This window comes from Muntiacus reevesi, chromosome 22 (genome assembly GCF_963930625.1).
Source record: "Muntiacus reevesi chromosome 22, mMunRee1.1, whole genome shotgun sequence".
Lineage (NCBI taxonomy): Eukaryota > Metazoa > Chordata > Mammalia > Artiodactyla > Cervidae > Muntiacus > Muntiacus reevesi.
In genome coordinates, this window is record NC_089270.1 from 31,818,381 (window position 1) to 31,837,519 (window position 19,139).

General features: G+C 37.6%; 1 protein-coding gene across 1 annotated transcript in view; it reads left to right on the forward strand.

Moving 5' to 3' along the window:
* Positions 1-14,730, forward strand: part of TMPRSS11D (transmembrane serine protease 11D) — a 52,758-nt gene extending 38,028 nt beyond the window's left edge. The window contains exons 5-11 of the mRNA XM_065914133.1: positions 1,554-1,700; positions 1,761-1,771; positions 4,861-4,899; positions 7,909-8,086; positions 10,983-11,242; positions 12,384-12,526; positions 14,569-14,730. Of these exons, the coding sequence (XP_065770205.1) occupies positions 1,554-1,700; positions 1,761-1,771; positions 4,861-4,899; positions 7,909-8,086; positions 10,983-11,242; positions 12,384-12,526; positions 14,569-14,730 (940 nt within the window). The remainder of the gene's footprint in view (positions 1-1,553; positions 1,701-1,760; positions 1,772-4,860; positions 4,900-7,908; positions 8,087-10,982; positions 11,243-12,383; positions 12,527-14,568) is intronic.
* The last annotated feature ends 4,409 nt before the right edge of the window (positions 14,731-19,139 follow it).

Here is a 19,139-nt window from a genome sequence, read left to right on the forward strand (position 1 = left end):
TTAAGAATCCCTTCCTTCTCCTATATATAAAGACATTCTCTCTTATCTGCTTGTAAATTTTAACTTTGTACTGTTCATATTCAAATGTTTTGTTTGTGTGTGGTATAAGCAGAGATTTCTTGCACGAGTTATTTTCCTTCAGATTTGTGATACTACTTCTATAATATATTGTTATACATGTTTATGAGTCTGTTTCTGGACTACTGTATGCTATGTACTCTTCCCAAAAGTTTTACATATATTAACTCATATAACCTTCTTGATAACCCATTTTAATGTGAGGAGACAGAGGTTAAGAAGAAAAAAAACCCACCTAAAGTCCAACAGTAAATGGTAGAGCTGGTGTTCAAACTCTGGCATTCTAACTTCAAAAACAAGCTATCCTGAATGGTGGGTACAGTGTCCTATGCACAGATATTAAGTGTTTGTAGGATACCATTGTGACACATCATTACATATACAAACACCGTGTGTGAATCTGTTCTAATGTTAAATTTCTTTTTTGTTGCTGTTGTTAAATTTCTTTTTTCTTCCATTTATTTTTATTAGTTGGAGGCTAATTACTTTACAATATTGTAGTGGTTTTTGCCATACATTGACATGAATCAGCCATGGATTTACATGTATTCCCCATCCCAATCCCCCCTCCCGCCTCCCTCCCCACCTGATCCCTCTGGGTCATCCCAGTGCACCAGGCCCGAGCACTTGTCTCATGCATCCAACCTGGGCTGGTGATCTGTTTCACCCTTAATAATACATGTTTCGATGATGTTCTCTCAAAACATCCCACCCTCACCTTCTCCCACAGAGTTCAAAAGTCTGTTCTGTATTTCTGTGTCTCTTTTTCTGTTTTGCACATAGGGTTATCGTTACCATCTTTCTAAATTCCACATATATGTGTTAGTATGTTGTAATGTTCTTTATCTTTCTGGCTTACTTCACTCTGTATAATCGGCTCCAGTTTCATCCATCTCATTAGAACTGATTCAAATGAATTCTTTTTAATGGCTGAGTAATATTCCATGGTGTATATGTACCACAGCTTCCTTATCCATTCGTCTGCTGATGGGCATCTAGGCTGCTTCCATGTCCTGGCTATTATAAACAGTGCTGCGATGAACATTGGGGTGCACGTGTCTCTTTCAGATCTGGTTTCCTCGGTGTGTATGCCCAGCAATGGGATTGCTGGGTCATATGGCAGTTCTATTTCCAGTTTTTTAAGAAATCTCCACACTGTTTTCCATAGTGGCTGTACTAGTTTTCATTCCCACCAACAGTGTAAGAGGGTTCCCTTTTCTCCACACCCTCTCCAGCATTTATTGTTTGTAGACTTTTGGATAGCAGCCATCCTGACTGGCGTGTAATGGTACCTCATTGTGGTTTTGATTTGCATTTCTCGATAATGAGTGATGTTGAGCATCTTTTCATGTGCTGTAAGCCATCAATTGTTAAATTTCTTAAGGAATTTTTTAAATGTTTAATCAAGAAGAAGATGTAAAAAGAACAGAAAATTATCGTAATTGTACACTTAAAATATTTTTATGGCTATTCAGGCAAAGTGGAAATGACCTGATAGCAGATATTGTCATGAAATTTACATTCACCAGAAGAAACAATGAAGCATCAATGAAAAGGAGAATTGAGTCTATTTTACACCAAATGCCGAATAACTCTGAAGACTTCGAAATTACTCCAACTCAGTTAATAAGCAAGTATCATTTTTTTACATACCATTTCATATCAGTTTACCCCTCTACAAGTTCTATTTCATGTTTTTATTTAATGAGGGACTCTTTTTTCCTGAATTAAATTTTGTGAAAACAACTTACTATGAAGTTAAATGTAATACATAGTTCTCTAATATAAAATATTCTGATGTTTCAAAGAATCATATGCATTTCATAACTTTTATTTGCTAAAAATTCTTTATTATTTTTCCCCTGTCAATACTCTTTATGAGGGACACTGCTGTCAGATGCTCAATTGATAGATATGTTATAAGAATGGTAAATAGCTGTTCAAGGTCAGAGAACAGTTTAATTTAGGATCACCTCACTGAGAAAAGAGTATGCAATTGGAAGGTGTCTGGTAAATACTTGTAGAATAAAGAAAGAAATTAGAAGATTTAACAGTATCTCTATCTCCTCTCTGAAAATCCACACAACTTCTGCCTGGAATGGAATTCTAGTTCCACTGTTTTCCATCCCTATTGTGATCACTGTGGTCTAAGCCAACATCATTTCTTACTTGAACTATTGTACTAGCCTCCAAACTATGCTCCTTCTTTACTTTCACAGCCCTTCCAATGTATTGTCCACATATTGATAAGGAAATATTTTAAAATATAAATACAATCTTGCTTAAAAGTCTCCCATGTATTCCCACAAAATGAAACAAAAATACCACCTGTAAGCAGAATACTATATTTCCTGGTTTACTCAGGACAGTAATGGGGACCATGTCAATTGCCTAAGAACCATTATTAATATTACCCTTTACATGTTCTGATTTGGACAATAAATGATATGGTGATCTCATCTAAAGCACTGTATGATATTCATGCTTCCCCCTGCAGCCATTTATTATGCTATTCTCTTTCTCATTTACCACAATCTGGCCATACCTTTACTTTCTCCATCTGCAAAGATTCTCTCCTTCCTGCCCCAAGCGTTTGTATACATTGGTCCAGTTTCTTATAACACTTGCTAGATCACTCCCTTGCATCTGTCAAGTTATTATCTGGATCATTTCTCTCTAACCTAAGCATTTTCTGACTTCCACTACTAAATTGTTTACCTCTATCACCGACATCTTCATTTTCCTTCACAGCATTTATCATAATCAAAACTACAAACTTGTTTCCATGAATTTGTACTGTCTTCATCCTACTCTTAAGTTTTCTGAAGGCAAGAACCAGTCTGCCTTGTTAATCCTCCTTACTTCTCTTACTCAGCATCTAGTACATAATAAGTACTCTATTAATACTTGTCACATAACTTTTAAAAAAGAAGTTATTCAATTCATGTATAGACACTCCTCCAACTTTGTCATGTACTATTATCTTAGGATTCACCTCATAATAAGCTCCAGATTAAGGGGTTTTGGTGACTCCCACATTGGACTAGTAGTTAATCAACATACACTTGTTATAATTTTACCAGTGGTTAAAACAATGAAATTCCTTCCTATCTGTTGGCAAATAACCACTGCACCAGGCCCACAAAGTTGCCTCCCTAACCCCTCCAAATTCTCCTGTCTCGATCCTGGACTCCCAGCTCCTGACCCTGAAACTACAGAGTTGATGCTTAACACAGCAAGGACCTCTAAGACACTGCTCCAGCTCTGGGGGTGGTTGGGTACTGCCTGACTTGCTGACGCATATCAAGTTTGTTTAATTCCCACAACAACCACATACTATAGATCCTTCTATTGTCCCCACTCAGAAAAGATAGATAATTGTCCAGGGCATATAGACAGGATGAAGGCTATTGTTAAAAGTAAAGGTGTCAAAAAGAAAATACAGGTGTCGAATGATGAAAGCATGTACTCAAGTAGTAGCTAAAGGGATGGGAAAGATGGGGCTAATTCAAAGGATAGTTAGATGCTAGAAGGTACAAAATCCGGAAGCCAATAAGATGTGGGAAATAGTGAGAAAGGAGTTAGAGACCGTTTCAGATTTCTAGCTATTGGTGGAAGTGATGTCATTTACTAAGTGTGTGTGTGTGTGTGTGTGTGTGTGTGTGTGTTAGTGGCTCAGTCGTGTGCAACTCTTTGAGACCTCATGGACCGTAGCCCACTGGGCTCCTCTGTCCATGGGATTTTCCAGACAAGGATATCAGAGTGGGTTGTCATTCTCTTCTCCAGGGGATCTTTCCAATCCAGGGATCAAACCTAGGTCTCTTGCATTGCAGGCAGATTATTTATCATCTGAGCCACCAGGGAAATAGTAAATTGGGGCTAAAATTTGGTGACATTGTGTTTGAGATGGCTGTAGGACATTCAGAGGAAACAGCTCTGTAAGCAGAAATTGAACTGGAATAGATAGGCCTTCAGTGTCTGGCACCAACATAATTTCTTTCTGTGCTCTCCCATCACTTTCCTACATGAAACATTTGTATTATCTCTACTGACTTCATTGCTCCACAAACATCTTATATTTTCATGCATTTGTGTCACTATACCTTTCACCCGGAATGCCTTTCACATCTTGGCTGCTTGAAAAATTGCTTTTAGGTATTCAAAATACCATTCAAATATTATTTTCACCATAATAACATCCGTGAATCAGACAGCATTATAACTCTCTCCTTTCTCCTCTCTACTTTGCATTTAAATTTATTTGAATGATTCCTTAATTAATTTCTTTCTATAAATTATGTGAGAGCAAACCCCCTATGTTTTGTTATACCTGCAGTACTACAAATAGTATCAGTCAAGGAATACAGATATAGTTATATGTATATATATATATATATATATTAGAATAAGTGAAAAATTAATTTCTCTTAGAGAATTTATCACTTTGTATCTCAATGACTATGGTTCTGTTTTCCTAAGTAAACTGAGTGACTTGAGAACAGAAATATCTTTTAAACATCTTTTAACTGTTTGATGAGAAGTTAATGCACAAACTTTAGTGTGATTAATGACAAATTGGGGCAATATAATAAATGCAGTTTTTTGCAGCCTGTGACTCAGATTCTCTCAGCATGTCTGGGGTGGAGCCTAGGAATCTAAATTTAGCAGTCCTACATATGATTCTGATTATGGTTGTTTTAGGACTACACTTTAAGAGATTAATGTGAAATGATATACAGTCTTTTTTGTATTGATCTAACTCTCCCTCTTTTTTAACACTAGCAATAACTGGCCAGGATACAGTACAATTGTTCACTCGAGGTAAGATTTTAAATTACTTTGTAAATGTGGTTTACCAAAATAACAAGAGTAAATGTTCAAGTGATTTGTACTCTTTGCCAAGGAAGTATCTATTGAGATGGTATTCTTAGTTTACTCATGTAGGTTGTTGTTGAGATTAGACACTGCTGACTTCATTGGGCTATGAAGTGATGTTCTGGTTTTCCCCTATTTTTAGAAGGAGGAAGAAGTATCGGTGACATTCCACCCACTCTGTATCAAGTTTGGTCTCATTAAAGTTTTCTCGGTAGCTTTGGGAAGTTTCTCCAAACCTGATTCTATGGTAGCATTTTAGCAGACTTGCAAATTACGTTTGGCTGCCCCATTTATATACCTTTTCCTAACTACCAGAATAGTTTGCTTTGTGATAGATTTAAGTTAATCATAAAGTATAATTTAAAAAATTGCAAAAAGCATTATCAGTTTTATGTCTATAACATAACATAAAAGTCAGGACTTTCCAATGTAAGTATATATACTCTTAGGATTGGATAGCAGACATATAACCCCTAGAAAAGAGTAGTTTGCTCCTTGGGCTGATAACATGTAGTTAGAAATTAATTTAATATATCTTGATAGCTGGCCTATCTCAGATACTTAAGTGATGTTATAAGTTAATACTTCCTTTATGGGTGTTTTTCAACTTCATGTGTATTTAACAATTAATGCTTCTTTTTTATTAGAATGTGCTTAAATAATTTACTAGGGCCTTCCCTAGTGGCTCAGATGGTAAAGAATCTGCTTGCAACTGGGAGATCCAGGTTCGATCTCTGGGTCGAGAAGATCTCCTGGAGAAGGGAATGGCAATCCACTCCAGTATTCTTGACTGGAGAATCCCATGGACAAAATAATTTACTAGAGAACTTCCTTGGAGAATGCAGCAAAGGAACCTATATGCCATTTATATTCTTAATAGAAGTCTATTCATCCTCCATCTGGGAGATCTGTTAGAAAATAAATGCCTTTGGATGGCATCCTATTGAAGTAACATCACTTACTTTAGAGCTGGTTCAGCAACAGAAATTTTTCATGGTGATTTACCTCTAATTTCTTAGTAACATACTAACCAAGAGAAAATAAACCATGAAATTAGGAGTTGAGTGATCAAGCCCACTCCAGCACATTTCAGCTCTGGCCACTGGAGTGTCATGGACCTTCTTAAGACGTTTAAATAAACCTAATCTAGGTACTTAAAAATCCTCAATCACCCTCAAGAATATTCTGTGGACCTAAAGTAATTCCTTTTCTAGGGCCCATTTGGTAAGACAGAGTCAGTTATGGATGTGAACTGGCTCGTCCACAGTAAACTGTATTACCACTACACTCTTCATGATAAGAGCAGGTTCCCTCTAACATCACTATGCACATGAATCACTTGTTAAATGCAGCTGCTCAGAAGTTCTGGGAACCTAATGTATGGCTAGGTGACTCTAGTTAGTAATATGATATTATACATTTGAAAGCTGCTTAGAGTAGGTCAGAAGTATTCTCATCAAACATACACACAAAAATAAAAAAACATACACACAAAAATAAGTTAACTGTGTTAGGTATTGTGGGCTTCCCAAGTGACTCAGTGATAAAGAATCCACCTGCCAATGCAAATATGCAGGAGACCTGGGTTCAATCCCTGGGTCAGGAAGATCCCCTGGAGGAGGAAATGACAACCTACACCAGTGTTCTTGCCTGGAGAATCCCATGGACGGAGGAGTCTGACAGGCTACAGTTCATGGGGTCTCAAAGATTTGGACACGACTAACTGACATGCCCATGCATCCATGTGTGAGGTGTTAGATGTGTTAATTATCTTGAACTTGGTCATCATTCTGCAGTGTATTTGTATATCATATCATGACATTGTATACTTTAAATATATACAATTTTATTTGTCAATTCCTTAGTAAAGTTGGAAGAAAAATGCAAATTTTTGATTCGTTCCCTAATGTGAGTCTGACAGTCAACATTGCTTTTTGTTGTTCATTTTTATTGTGGTACTGCTGACAAATAAAATTGTAATATATTTAAAGTGTACAATGTCATGATTTGATATATGTATATACTACGAAAAGAGTTCCCTCATCTAGCTAATTAACACATTCATCACCTCATGTATTTATGACCTCCCTCCCTTTTTTTGGCAAGAACATTTAAGTTCTACTCTCTAGCAAATTCCAATTATACAATACAGTGCTGTCAGACATAGTCATAATGTTCTACATTTGATTCTCAGACCTTATTCAGCTTATATCTGAAAGCTTATATCCTTTAATCAAACTCTCCCTATTTCCCCTGCACCTGGCAACCACTTTCTACTGTTTCTAGGAGTTTGACCTTTTTTTATTTTCACATAGAAGTGGTACCATGCAGTATTTGCCTTTGTCTGGCTTATTTCCTTAGGACAATACCCTGCAGTTTCATCCATGTTGTTGCAAGTGACAGGATTTCCTTCCTTTGTAAGGCTGGAAAACATTCCAATGTGTGTGCATGTTTCTATGTGCATATATACCACCATTTCTTAATCCACGCATCGACTGATAATCACTTAGGTTGTTTCCACACAGAGTCAACACTTCTATCAAGCTTTTTGCGGACACTCATGTTGCAGGTCCACAGACCACACTTTGAGCAGCAAGCTTATTGAGAAGGTGGATATTGCCCAGGGAACCTGTGGCCTCAGCTAGTTGCTCTAGCACTGACCGACCTTAACTCCCACTTATGACGAATTCCATAGAACTCTGAATCTGCTCCACAGTTTGAAGCCTCCATGACAACCAAGTTCAGCAATGTTCTCTAAAATGATGTCTATAGGTAACAGTCAGATAAGTACTCTGAAAGTATAACATATTGATCGTGCTTTTGGAAAGCCCAGCATGTCCTGAGAAAGAATACATAAAAGACATAAAAGTCATAAGCTATGGTGAAACTCTTAGAGCATCTCCCAGATGTAAGCGTCATGATCTTCCTAGCACGTTACTTCCCTTTCCCCATTAGAATGTGGGGTCCGCTCGGGCCTGATAACCTTGTCTGAGGAGAGAATCATGGGAGGCAGTAAAGCTGAGGAAGGAGACTGGCCTTGGCAAGTCAGCCTCCAGTGGAGCAGCTCTCACCGCTGCGGAGGAGCCTTGATCAGCAACAGGTGGATCCTGTCAGCAGCTCACTGCTTCAGAAGGTAAGACTGCAGTGCCCTATCCATCTTAGCATGCCCTGTCTGTCTCAGTGAATACTTACATCTGTGCTAGAGGGTATGCATCAATCACACAGTACTAGAGACATTAAGTAACTTGCCCAGAACAACACTGCCAATGTGCAGCACAGGTAAGTTTCAGATATAAATTCAACTGGTTCCAAAACTTGCTGAAAGGAAAAGAGGGGTGGGAGAGAGGCAGACAGAGAAGAAGAGTGCCTTTTAGCATCGTCACTAAAACGACCCGAGTAAAAGAAGTTCAGTGTAAAAAAATCCATGTATTTGCTTGTTGTCAAATATTTTTTCTTTAGAATTTCTAGCTAGCACTTACTCTTTTGCAAACTGCTATACCTGATAAACGTATCTCCTGGATAATATATATAATCTCTATTTTTCATATAACTCCACTATCAAAACTCCACAAAACTCTCCAACTATTTGGTTACATTTTGTTTTTAGTCAACCTTAAGAGCATGTTGAAATTATCAGCTTCCAATTCACAGAACCTTATTTTCATCAGTTTGTATAAGACTTTTCTCTCATTTTATTTTTCTCCTCTCATACTTGAATTCCAATTCTGTTGCCTTCCCTGCCCCCGTAGGCCTCCCCCAAATACTTGACGTGTGTCTTTAAATATGCAGTTACCTGTAAAACCTTTAGTTTGTGTGTGTGTTTCTTCAATTTATATGAGTAACACTGTGTATAAGTCTCATATTGTTCCTTAATGTTTTTACTTAACCCTGGCAATTTTAATCTGGTCCACAACTGCATCCACCATATCTCTTCATCCAGCTAGGCTGCACCAACTTCCTACAGCCCCAGATTGAAGCACATAGAACTTTTTCTCATGCCTGCATATGTGCCTCTCTATAAACTTTCATCACATCACTGCAGATGGTGACTGCAGCAATGAAATTAAAAGACACTTGCTCATTGAAAAGAAAGCTATGACCAACCTAGACAGCATATTAAAAAGCAGAGACATCATTTTGCCAACAAAGGTCCATATAGTCAAAACTATGGTTTTTCCAGTAGTCATGTATGGATGTGAGAGTTGGACCATAAGGAAGACTGAGTGCCAAAGAATTGATGCTTTCGAACTGTAGTGTTGGAGAGGACTCTTGAGAGTCCCTTGGACTGCAAGGAGATCACACCAGTCAATCCTAAAGGAAATCAACTCTGGATTTTCATTGGAAGGACTGACGCTGAAGCTGAAGCTCCCCAATACGTTGGCCACCTGATGCAAAGAGCCGACTCACTGGAAAAGACCCTGATGCTGGCAAAGACTGAATGCAGGAGAAGAGGGGGACGACAGAGCATGAGATGGATGGATGGCATCACCGACTCAGTGGACATGAGTTTGAGCAAACTCCAAGAGATGTCGAAGGACAGGGAAACCTAGCATGCTGCAGTTCATGAAATCGCAAAGAGTCAGACATGACTGAGAGACTGGACAACAACAAATAAACATTGAAGAACTTCTCTGACACATGTACCCAGAAGTGTACATACAGTGTGCTAAATACACTGCAGTGCTTTCCAGAATTTTGTATCTTCACATTTAATGCAAAAGAGTTTGAACATCTTCCTCACCAACACAATATTATTCTTTTTCAATTTTTTTCCATTCTTATGTATATAAATTAGATGCTCATTACTGTTATAATTTCCACTTCTCCACTTACTAGTGAGTCTGAGTTATTTTTCATGTCTACTGGCTGTTTGGGCTTCTCCTCCCATAAATGCCTATTAATATTTTTTGATCATTTTATAATGGTTCTCTTTCCATTTATTGTTGGTTCATAGAATTCTGTTTATTCTACAAAAGTTTTAGATGTTAAACATTGCAAGTATTTTCTCATGGTTTTTCATTCATCTGATAAATATGCCAATGGTGCGGTTAATTTTGTTTTTAGTTTTATGTATCTTTTAATTGATTTGCTTTTTTACTGTTACAGACCTTTTTATTGAAGTATAGATGATGTACAATATTATATAAGTTATAGGTGCATAACATAGTAATTCACAGTTTTTAAAGGTTATACTTCATCCATTATAAAATATTGGCTACATTCCCTGTGTTGTACAATGTATTCTTATAGTTTATTTATTTTATACATAACAGTTTATAGCTCTTAATCTCCTGCCCTATCTTGTGCCTCCCCCTCCTTCTCCCCCTGGTAACCATTAGTTTGCACTCTATGTATGGCATACTTAATATTGATTTCATGAAATTCCTTCTTCTTAACTGTTCAGTTCGTATTTTGGGAGTTTGGCAAAAAGTCCCTATTCCTAGATCTTAAAGATAATGCCTTACATTTTGTATATATTAGTGCTCTGTCTCTGTATTCATACACACAAACATATGCACCAAAATCTTCAACAAGCAACATATTTAGTACAGAAAAATCATTTATCCACTGATAAGACAAGGAGCTCTTTCAGTACTACTATTTAAATGGAGCTTCTGCCTAAAGGAAAGGAAAAAAATAGCAGAAGGAATCAGTTAAAACTAAAGTGAACATTGTTTCAGACTTCTTGGTTGCTTGAATGGAAGGATGTGGAAAAGGGAGAAAGCAAAGCAAAGCTTTGCTATACTAGTGTTCATCAAAGTGTCAGGATATCCTCATTGGAATAACAGAACACCAGGATGTTCATCACCCCAGGATATGTTTGCTAAAGCATTTCTATGTTTCTTTAGACCAATGATCATTGTGCCAGTAAAGAACTACAGAAATAGATCCCAAAGAAATGTCGATCGAATAGTTCCTAGATTGGGGGCGGGGGAGTGGGGACAGGGCTGGATGGCAAATGCAAAAATCCCATCATTTGAAATTCTCACAAGTTCTCTATTCAAATGGCATGTTTTCATATTTTTTAGCTACTCTGAGCCTCGTCAATGGATAGCCACCTTTGGTACTTCCACAACATCTCCTCAACAGAGAGTAGGAGTAACGAGAATTTTAATCCATGACAATTATAACCCTGAAACTCATGAAAACGATATTGCACTTGTACAACTTGATAGAGAAGTCACTTATACCAGATATATTCATAGAGTGTGTCTCCCAGAGGCTAACCAAGCCATTTCACCCGGTTCCACTGCTTATGTAACAGGATGGGGATCTCGGAGTTATAGCGGTGAGTATCTCAGGAAGAATAAAGACAACAGCAATATCTCCTGGTACTTGCCACTGTGCATTTTTTTCTAATCAAGGGACACCTAAAAGGCAGGTTCTACAGAGAGAACCATCCTACAGTTTGATCATCCTAAGCTCTAACAAGAGTTCCCTCAGCAAAGGAAAGTGCTATCCCTAGAAGCTACAGGGAATTCTCAAATATAGTAATAGGGAAATGGGAAAGGAAGTGACAAAGAAATATGAGCTCTTCAATGATCCAGAGACTCTATAAGGACTCAAGTGGCTCCCCTAAAAAGAAAGCTTTAAAAATTTAAGATAGAATTTGGATAGGTATCCTCCAAGGGTTTTAACAACCTTTAAGGTATTGCCAGCCATTTAAGTTATTCTGAAATGAAATAAAATTCTGCCTTTACAGCAAGAGATTCTGTGTGTACACAAGTGTTTTTCACACTTGTTTTTGAAGTGAATAAAATCAGATAAAAAATAAGGATGACATGAAAGAGCAAATATGACCAAGGAGAAAACAAGAGTATCAGCTAGGGAGTGGAAGGGCAGAATTAACAATATGCGCATGTTTCTACCCATGTTGTAGACCATCTCTGCAAGGAATAAAACAAAAGCCTTGTTGTCCTAAAAAATAAAGTTCATTGTAATTTCATGGCCCAAAGTACTTTGGTATATAATAGATAAAATTTGTGCCAATAAGAAAAAATGGCAATGCCATTGTGAAGGAACATCGATATGAATAAATTTATTCTTTAGCCTTGAAACCAGATTGGTTACTCTTTTGTTACTCTTTTGTTACTCAACATGTAATTTTCTAATTCAGAGTCACTCAATGGATATTTCAGATTCTATTAATGTATTATAAGGAGGCAGATGCTTTTCCCTTAAGGTCTAAGGGGCACTATATCACAAAGCTAAAATAAAACAAACAAAACAAAGATACTGATGTATGTAAAGGGGTTATCTGTCTCTAATGCAGAAATCATTGCTATGGAAAAACCCCTAGGACATCTTCAATAGCCTTTTGCTGAATAAGAGATATATTTGGAGTATAAATATTCTTTTCTATATTCACCATAGCATCATTAATTCATCTGCCCTGAAGTCCATTTTCTCTCTCCCTTTATACATAACAGGCAGCACAGTTCCAGAACTAGAACAAGCACAGGTCAATATAATAAGTAATAATATATGTAATGCACCAGCTGGTTATAATGGAGCCGTCCTGTCTGGAATGCTATGTGCCGGAGTACCTCAAGGTGGAGTGGACGCATGCCAGGTAAGTCAAGACAAACTTATCCACGTCATTGGTCAAGTTTATAAGTGCTTCCTTGCCATGATGGGCACAGAAGAAGTAGTAATGTTAGTTGCTCAGTCGTGTGTAGCTCTTTGTGACCCCATGGACTGTGTAGCCAGCCAGGCTCCTTTTGTCCATGGGATTCTCCAGGCAAGAATGCCGGAGTGGATTGCCATCCCCTTCTTTAGGGGATCTTCCCAATGTAGGGATCGAACGCAGGTCTCCTGCATTGAAGGCAGATTCTTTACCATCTGAGCTACAACATAATTTCACGCTAAATGTCTAGATTTTACAGATTCTTATATGAAATTTTCCTGCATGCTCCACTCTGGGTCTCACTGATTTTCAGCTAAAATACTATAATGCCTAGAGTTTATGTCTCAAAATAGCACTTTACATAAGAATTTATGAGATCCTATTTGTTTTTGTTCATTCATTCTTTTTTTTTTTTTTTTATTGCATCACTTAATTTCTATGTGCCAGACTTTGTACTTAGACAACATCACTTGAGCTCAGCAGGTCTATGGTCTAGAAGAGACAGCACAGGCCTAAATGTCTGTTCAGTGAGGCTGTAGAGCTGGCCAAATATAGGAAACATTGCATCTATTAAACTAAGCCCTCTTAGTTTAATATTTGCTTGCCCTTTCTTGGTAACATGTTTTGCAGAGAAATCTCTTACTATAGAAGAAATAGCAGAAAAACACAGTGATGGGAAAGTGCTGAGAACTGACAAACTGGAGCACATATGCATTATCTAAAGGAGCCAGGAGCCAGTCAGCTCCACACAGGGCTTGTCATGCAAGCTGGTGATTCAGACACTAAACCCTTCTCCCCATATAAAGCAGTGATTAAGCACGCATGGAAGAACTAACTACCAACAGCAGTCAAATGAATACCAAACTATTCTGGAAGCATACTTGGTAATAATAGCTGACTTTTATTAGTACTGACCATTTAGCAGGATGCACTCAGAGTGCTAGGTGTGTTAAACTCTATTAAACACATAAAATTATTATTTACAGAGGAAGAAGCTGAAATACAGAGGGCTGTTATGTGGCTTACTGGAAACCATATAGTTATTAAGTAGAGGATTAACATCTAGATCAATTAAAGAACCTCAGATTTAACCCATCATGCAACATGGAAGATATACCAATTTTTCTCTCCATATGGACTATTACATGTACAAATATTTAGTTGGTTGGTTTATTATCAATATTATAAGTAGCTCGTAAACATTTCATAAGGAATGCTTTCCTCATTGCCATATAAATTTCTTTTCTATTATTCACCAAAAAGATATTTTTGATATATCAATACTATACATGAAACACTTTGCATTATGCTATGAATAGGAAGATAAAGGAGATTTCTAAAAACATGTTCATTCAATAAATATTTTCTTAGCATCTCCTTTGGGTTAGAAGCTTAGAGTATAGCAGTGTCCAGAATATGTATGACCCCTTCCCTTATGAACCTTACAGTATACCCTGAAAAACAGACACTGAACAAGTATCATAAATGCAGTGAGGGTTGCAGAGATGTGTAACTGCTACAACGGGGGGAGCTGACTCAGGGGGAGTAAATTCAAAAGGCATGCAAATGGCTAGGGCTAGAGCTAGGGCTTGTATAGAATAATGAAGTAGCAATGAAGGAGAGATACACAGGGTGTGGGAGCACCAGCAGTAATAAATAATCCAGCCCAAAGCTAGAAGGGGTGACACTGGGGAGGAAAGGTGGAAGTCAGGGGTAACCCCCTGGAGGAGGGGAGCCTGATCGGGGTAGCAGGCTGGTGAAGTCTAGGAGATGTGCTTCTCCTCTTCTCACACTTGCTGAAGGAACAACATGCGTACTTGAGGGATTTTTTAAATTTTTGCATGACTTAGTATACCGTATTTCAGCAGGAAATGTAAGACTAACTTTACTGTCATTGTGTATGTGATTTCTACTATCATAGATATCAACTTCTTCATACTTCAGGGTTGTCTTCACACTTAAATAATCTATCATTCTATTTCCTTCAGGGTGACTCTGGAGGCCCTCTAGTACAAGAAGACTCACGGCAACACTGGTTCATCGTGGGGATAGTGAGCTGGGGCTATCAGTGTGGTCTGCCAGATAAGCCAGGAGTGTACACTCGAGTGACGGCGTACCGTGACTGGATAACCCAACAAACTGGGATCTAGTGCCATAAACACATCTTGGTTCAAGAGTCTGAATGCAGACATGCCTGTCTAAAATTCTAAAACTTTCTAGCTGCAAAACAAACTAAGTGTCCTATTTTAACACTGTTACATAAATGTTTCACACTATTTAATCTTTCTCTGTTACTATGGGTTTATATTTTCTCAAGAAAATTACATGAATGTTGCATAGTACTGGGGCTATGTGCCAGAGGAAACATAGTAAACTAGTTACAGAGGTAACAATTATGCTATACTTGTGATGACCAAAGTACTACTAGTGAGAAAAGCAGGTACCCGGAGAGTGGAAACTGGAGGCAACTGCACAAGTCTCCAGGGTCAGAGGAGTTTCCTCTAAGGAAGTCTCATCAAAGCTGAGAAAGGGGCAAAGTATAGAAATTTGCAAAGGACAAACTTGTAGATAACATTCAGGACAGAATACCGTGAGGCAAGAAAAATACTAGTTTTTTAAATTTCTGGTTACTTAATATTTTATGTGAGGTGTGAGTCCTAAAAGTCATGTATGAAATCACTGTAGAGTCATAGAGCAATCTTAATTATCCTGTAGGAACATGCTCCCATGAGAACTAGCCAATGAATTTCAGGCACTTAATCCAAACTAGAATATTCACTCCTCCTCAGAGAACCAAAGAATTATAATCTTCATAACTATTATTTAAAATACCTTCATCTATGTGAATGAGAGAATTTGTCTCCTCCATAGAGAAACTCAGTAAATATACCTACACAACATTCTCAGGTAACTTACAACTGTGTACATACATGTTGCTTTTTAACAACTAAATATGAGTAACTTTAATATCTAAAGATCACCAGTGGCAGTTATTTTTGAAAGTTTAGGAATCCTCTGTAGCTAAACTCAAGCAATGAATTGAAAGCCATGAGGGGAAGAAATGAGAAGGATTGGTTTGCAAAAAAGTAAAAATAAAAAGGGTAAATAACTTTATTTCAATACAATTATCTTGGTGAAGAAACTTTTCTCTCTCTCCTTTTTCCTCCCTCTTTCTCCCCAGCCTCCATCCCTCCCTCTCCCTCTTTTATTACATGCACACCCAAAGAACATGCATAAAATGTATTAACATTTAATGGCACAGCAATTTATGTAATATGAGTTACAAATGTTACTGAATTTTTATGGGATTCTAGCATGATCATCTATGTGTCAGAGCTTCCTCCTTTTAAAGGCTAATTCATGACACCTGGATGTCAGAATAACTACATGCATTGTGATGAAAATGTCTTGTATTTACTCATGTAAAATTGTGAAGAGAACTCCACTGAAATCATTTACTTTACAGAAGTTGAAAATTTAACTGACTCTCAGTGAAATGTACAAATAAGTACTGGTACATGTTATTCCAAATAAACTATTTTAAAATCATTTCTCTGCCTAAGTATTTTTTGGAAGTTATGGTTTATGAAGGACAATCCAAAACAATTTATTTAATTGGGTCTCCAACAAGAGAACTGACAATTAGACTCTACAGTCTTGGCACTTTCAACTGCCTTATAATCAAGCTCTATAACTAAGCAAGCATCTAGCTTGATACTTTCTGGCTGCTCCCAATAAGAACAATATTAAACTGGTCATTTAGAGTAAGTCTCAAGGGAATGTATTTGTGCAAGAGTGTTGGTGTGTTTTCATGTCTGTGCGTGTGCCTTCACATAATCATAAACATACTAGTTTCTATTTAATGAAACCTATAAAGGAAAGTACTTATTTAACAGATTCGATTATTTCTTTAAAATATTTAGCAAATATTCATATTTTTATGAAGAGACATTTGAATAAATCTACCTCTCACATACCACTACATCTCCAAATTCTCTCGTGATGAAGCAAAAACTTTAAATTCACCAGGAACAAAACAAATTATCCAGAGCAAAGAAACCAAACTGATCAGAATTAAAATTAAGTAGAAAGCCATTGTGGTGAAAAAGAGAACTGAACTAAGTGAGAAATTAATTTAAAAAACAAACAAAGCTCAGGCAATTTCCTACCTCCAATCACATGAGTTGACGGGAATTACTTATGCAATAAAAATCTGTTGATACAGTATTAGTAAATGATTTTTTCTTGCAAAATTCATCCATTTAATGAGTCATTCATTTTTTTACTCATCTATTTGTTTACCAATAGAGTTTGAGCACTTCCAATTTGCTAGGAAAATTGCTGGCCAGCTGAGTCAACTTCAAGGAAAGAATAAGGTAAACAGAAGAAGATGCAAAAGTCCTGAGGTGATTACAAGTTTGGGTTTCCCAGGTGGCACCAGTGGTAAAGAACCCACCTGCCAATGCAGGAGACTAGGAGACGTGGGTTTGATCCCTGGGTTGGGAAGATACCCTGGAGGAGGTTTGGCAACCCACTCCAATGTTCTTGCCTGGAAAATCCCATGGACAGAGGAGCCTTGCCAGTTACAGTCCATGGGATCGCAGAGTCAGACATGACTGAGTGACTAACACACAAGTCAGGATGACTGGAACAAAACTGATAAAAGAAAGACTGGTGTTAGGGGAGGCTGAAGAAATAAATGCAAAGGCAAAATTCTGAAGGGGAATTAGATGATTTTTTTTTTTTTTTTTTTTTTACTTTCTAGACTTCCCTGGCAGTCCAGTGGTTAAGACTTCACCTTTCAATGCGGGGCAGGGCATGGGTTTGATCCCTGGTCAGGGAGCTAAATCCCATATGCCTTGAGGCCAGAAAACATAAAACAAAAGCAACATTAAAACAAATTCAATAAAGACTTTAAAATGGTCCACATCAAAAAAGTTTCAATTTTTTTCTATTTTCTGAAGTCTACCCAGGTGAAACTGAGGTTAATCATCAGTTGGATCCATTAAACCTGGAACCTACCTTCACTGATCCAACTCCCTTTAATTGCTACTACAAAACTTCTATGCCCTCCAAGTGGCATGTAATCTAAACAATATAATGTTTTCCCAAGTTGTGTCCAGTTCAAACTCCAGTTGCTTAAGACTGGTGGAGACGGCAGACCCTCCAACCTGGAATGCCTGAGTGACCACTTAGTGACATTTTGATGTCAGAGGGCCAGGTGCTCCACCCTCAGAACATGCCAACACCACCATCTCATGACCATGAGTTCTACGATGAAGGCTGCAGCTTAGCTACATCTGTGCAGAACCACAATTACCTTATCTTTTTCTTATTTCCAATCATCCTTCCCCATTCTTCCCACACTTCAGACCATCCTGTTTGCTTATCCCAAGTCCCTCCCTTTGGGAAGTCCAATTTGATATTTTGTTCTCCCATGTCCTCACTTGGTCATCTCATGAATATGAAACAAAGTCCCCCTGAAGCTGAGCTCCTCTGCAAAATTTATGATTAACCTCTCTGTCCAAAACTATTTTTCCTTTCTTGCCCCATACCTATTAAGGAGTTTCAAAGAAAAGAGAAGATTGATATTGAGCAGGACCCTGTGGGGGTCCTCCTGGAAACAAAAGCATTTCCTTGTCACCTGTGTTTCTCGTTCAAAGACTTTCCCTGAGCTCCAAAGAGCACATATAAACTGCTAATAATTAGGAGTGTGAGAGAAAGCAAAAACAAAGGAAAAGCAGCCAAGAAACAATAGTCTAATGATAAATAAGAATACTAGTTCTTCTAGAACAAACAATTTGTATGGAAATACAAAAAACCTCGAATAACCAAAGTAATCTTGAGAAAGAAGAATGGAACTGGAGGAATCAACCTGCCTGATTTCAGACTCTACTACAAAGCCACAGTCATCAAGACAGTATGGTACTGGCACAAAGACAGAAATATAGACCAATGGAACAGAATAGAAAGCCCAGAGATAAACCCACGAACCTATGGACACCTTATCTTTGACAAAGGAGGCAAGGATATACAATGGAAAAAAGACAACCTCTTTAACAAGTGGTGCTGGGAAAACTGGTCAACCACTTGTAAAAGAATGAAACTAGAACACTTTCTAACACCATACACAAAAATAAACTCAAAATGGATTAAAGATCTAAATGTAAGACCAGAAACTATAAAACTCCTAGAGGAGAACATAGGCAAAACACTCTCCGACATAAATCTCAGCAAGATCCTCTATGACCCACCTCCCAGAATATTGGAAATAAAAGCAAAACTAAACAAATGGGACCTAATGAAACTTAAAAGCTTCTGCACTACAAAGGAAACTATAAGTAAGGTGAAAAGACACCCCTCAGATTGGGAGAAAATAATAGCAAACGAAGAAACAGACAAAGGATTAATCTCAAAAATATACCAGCAATTCCTACAGCTCAATTCCAGAAAAATAAATGACCCAATCAAAAAATGGGCCAAAGAACTAAACAGACATTTCTCCAAAGAAGACATACAGATGGCTAACAAACACATGAAAAGATGCTCAACATCACTC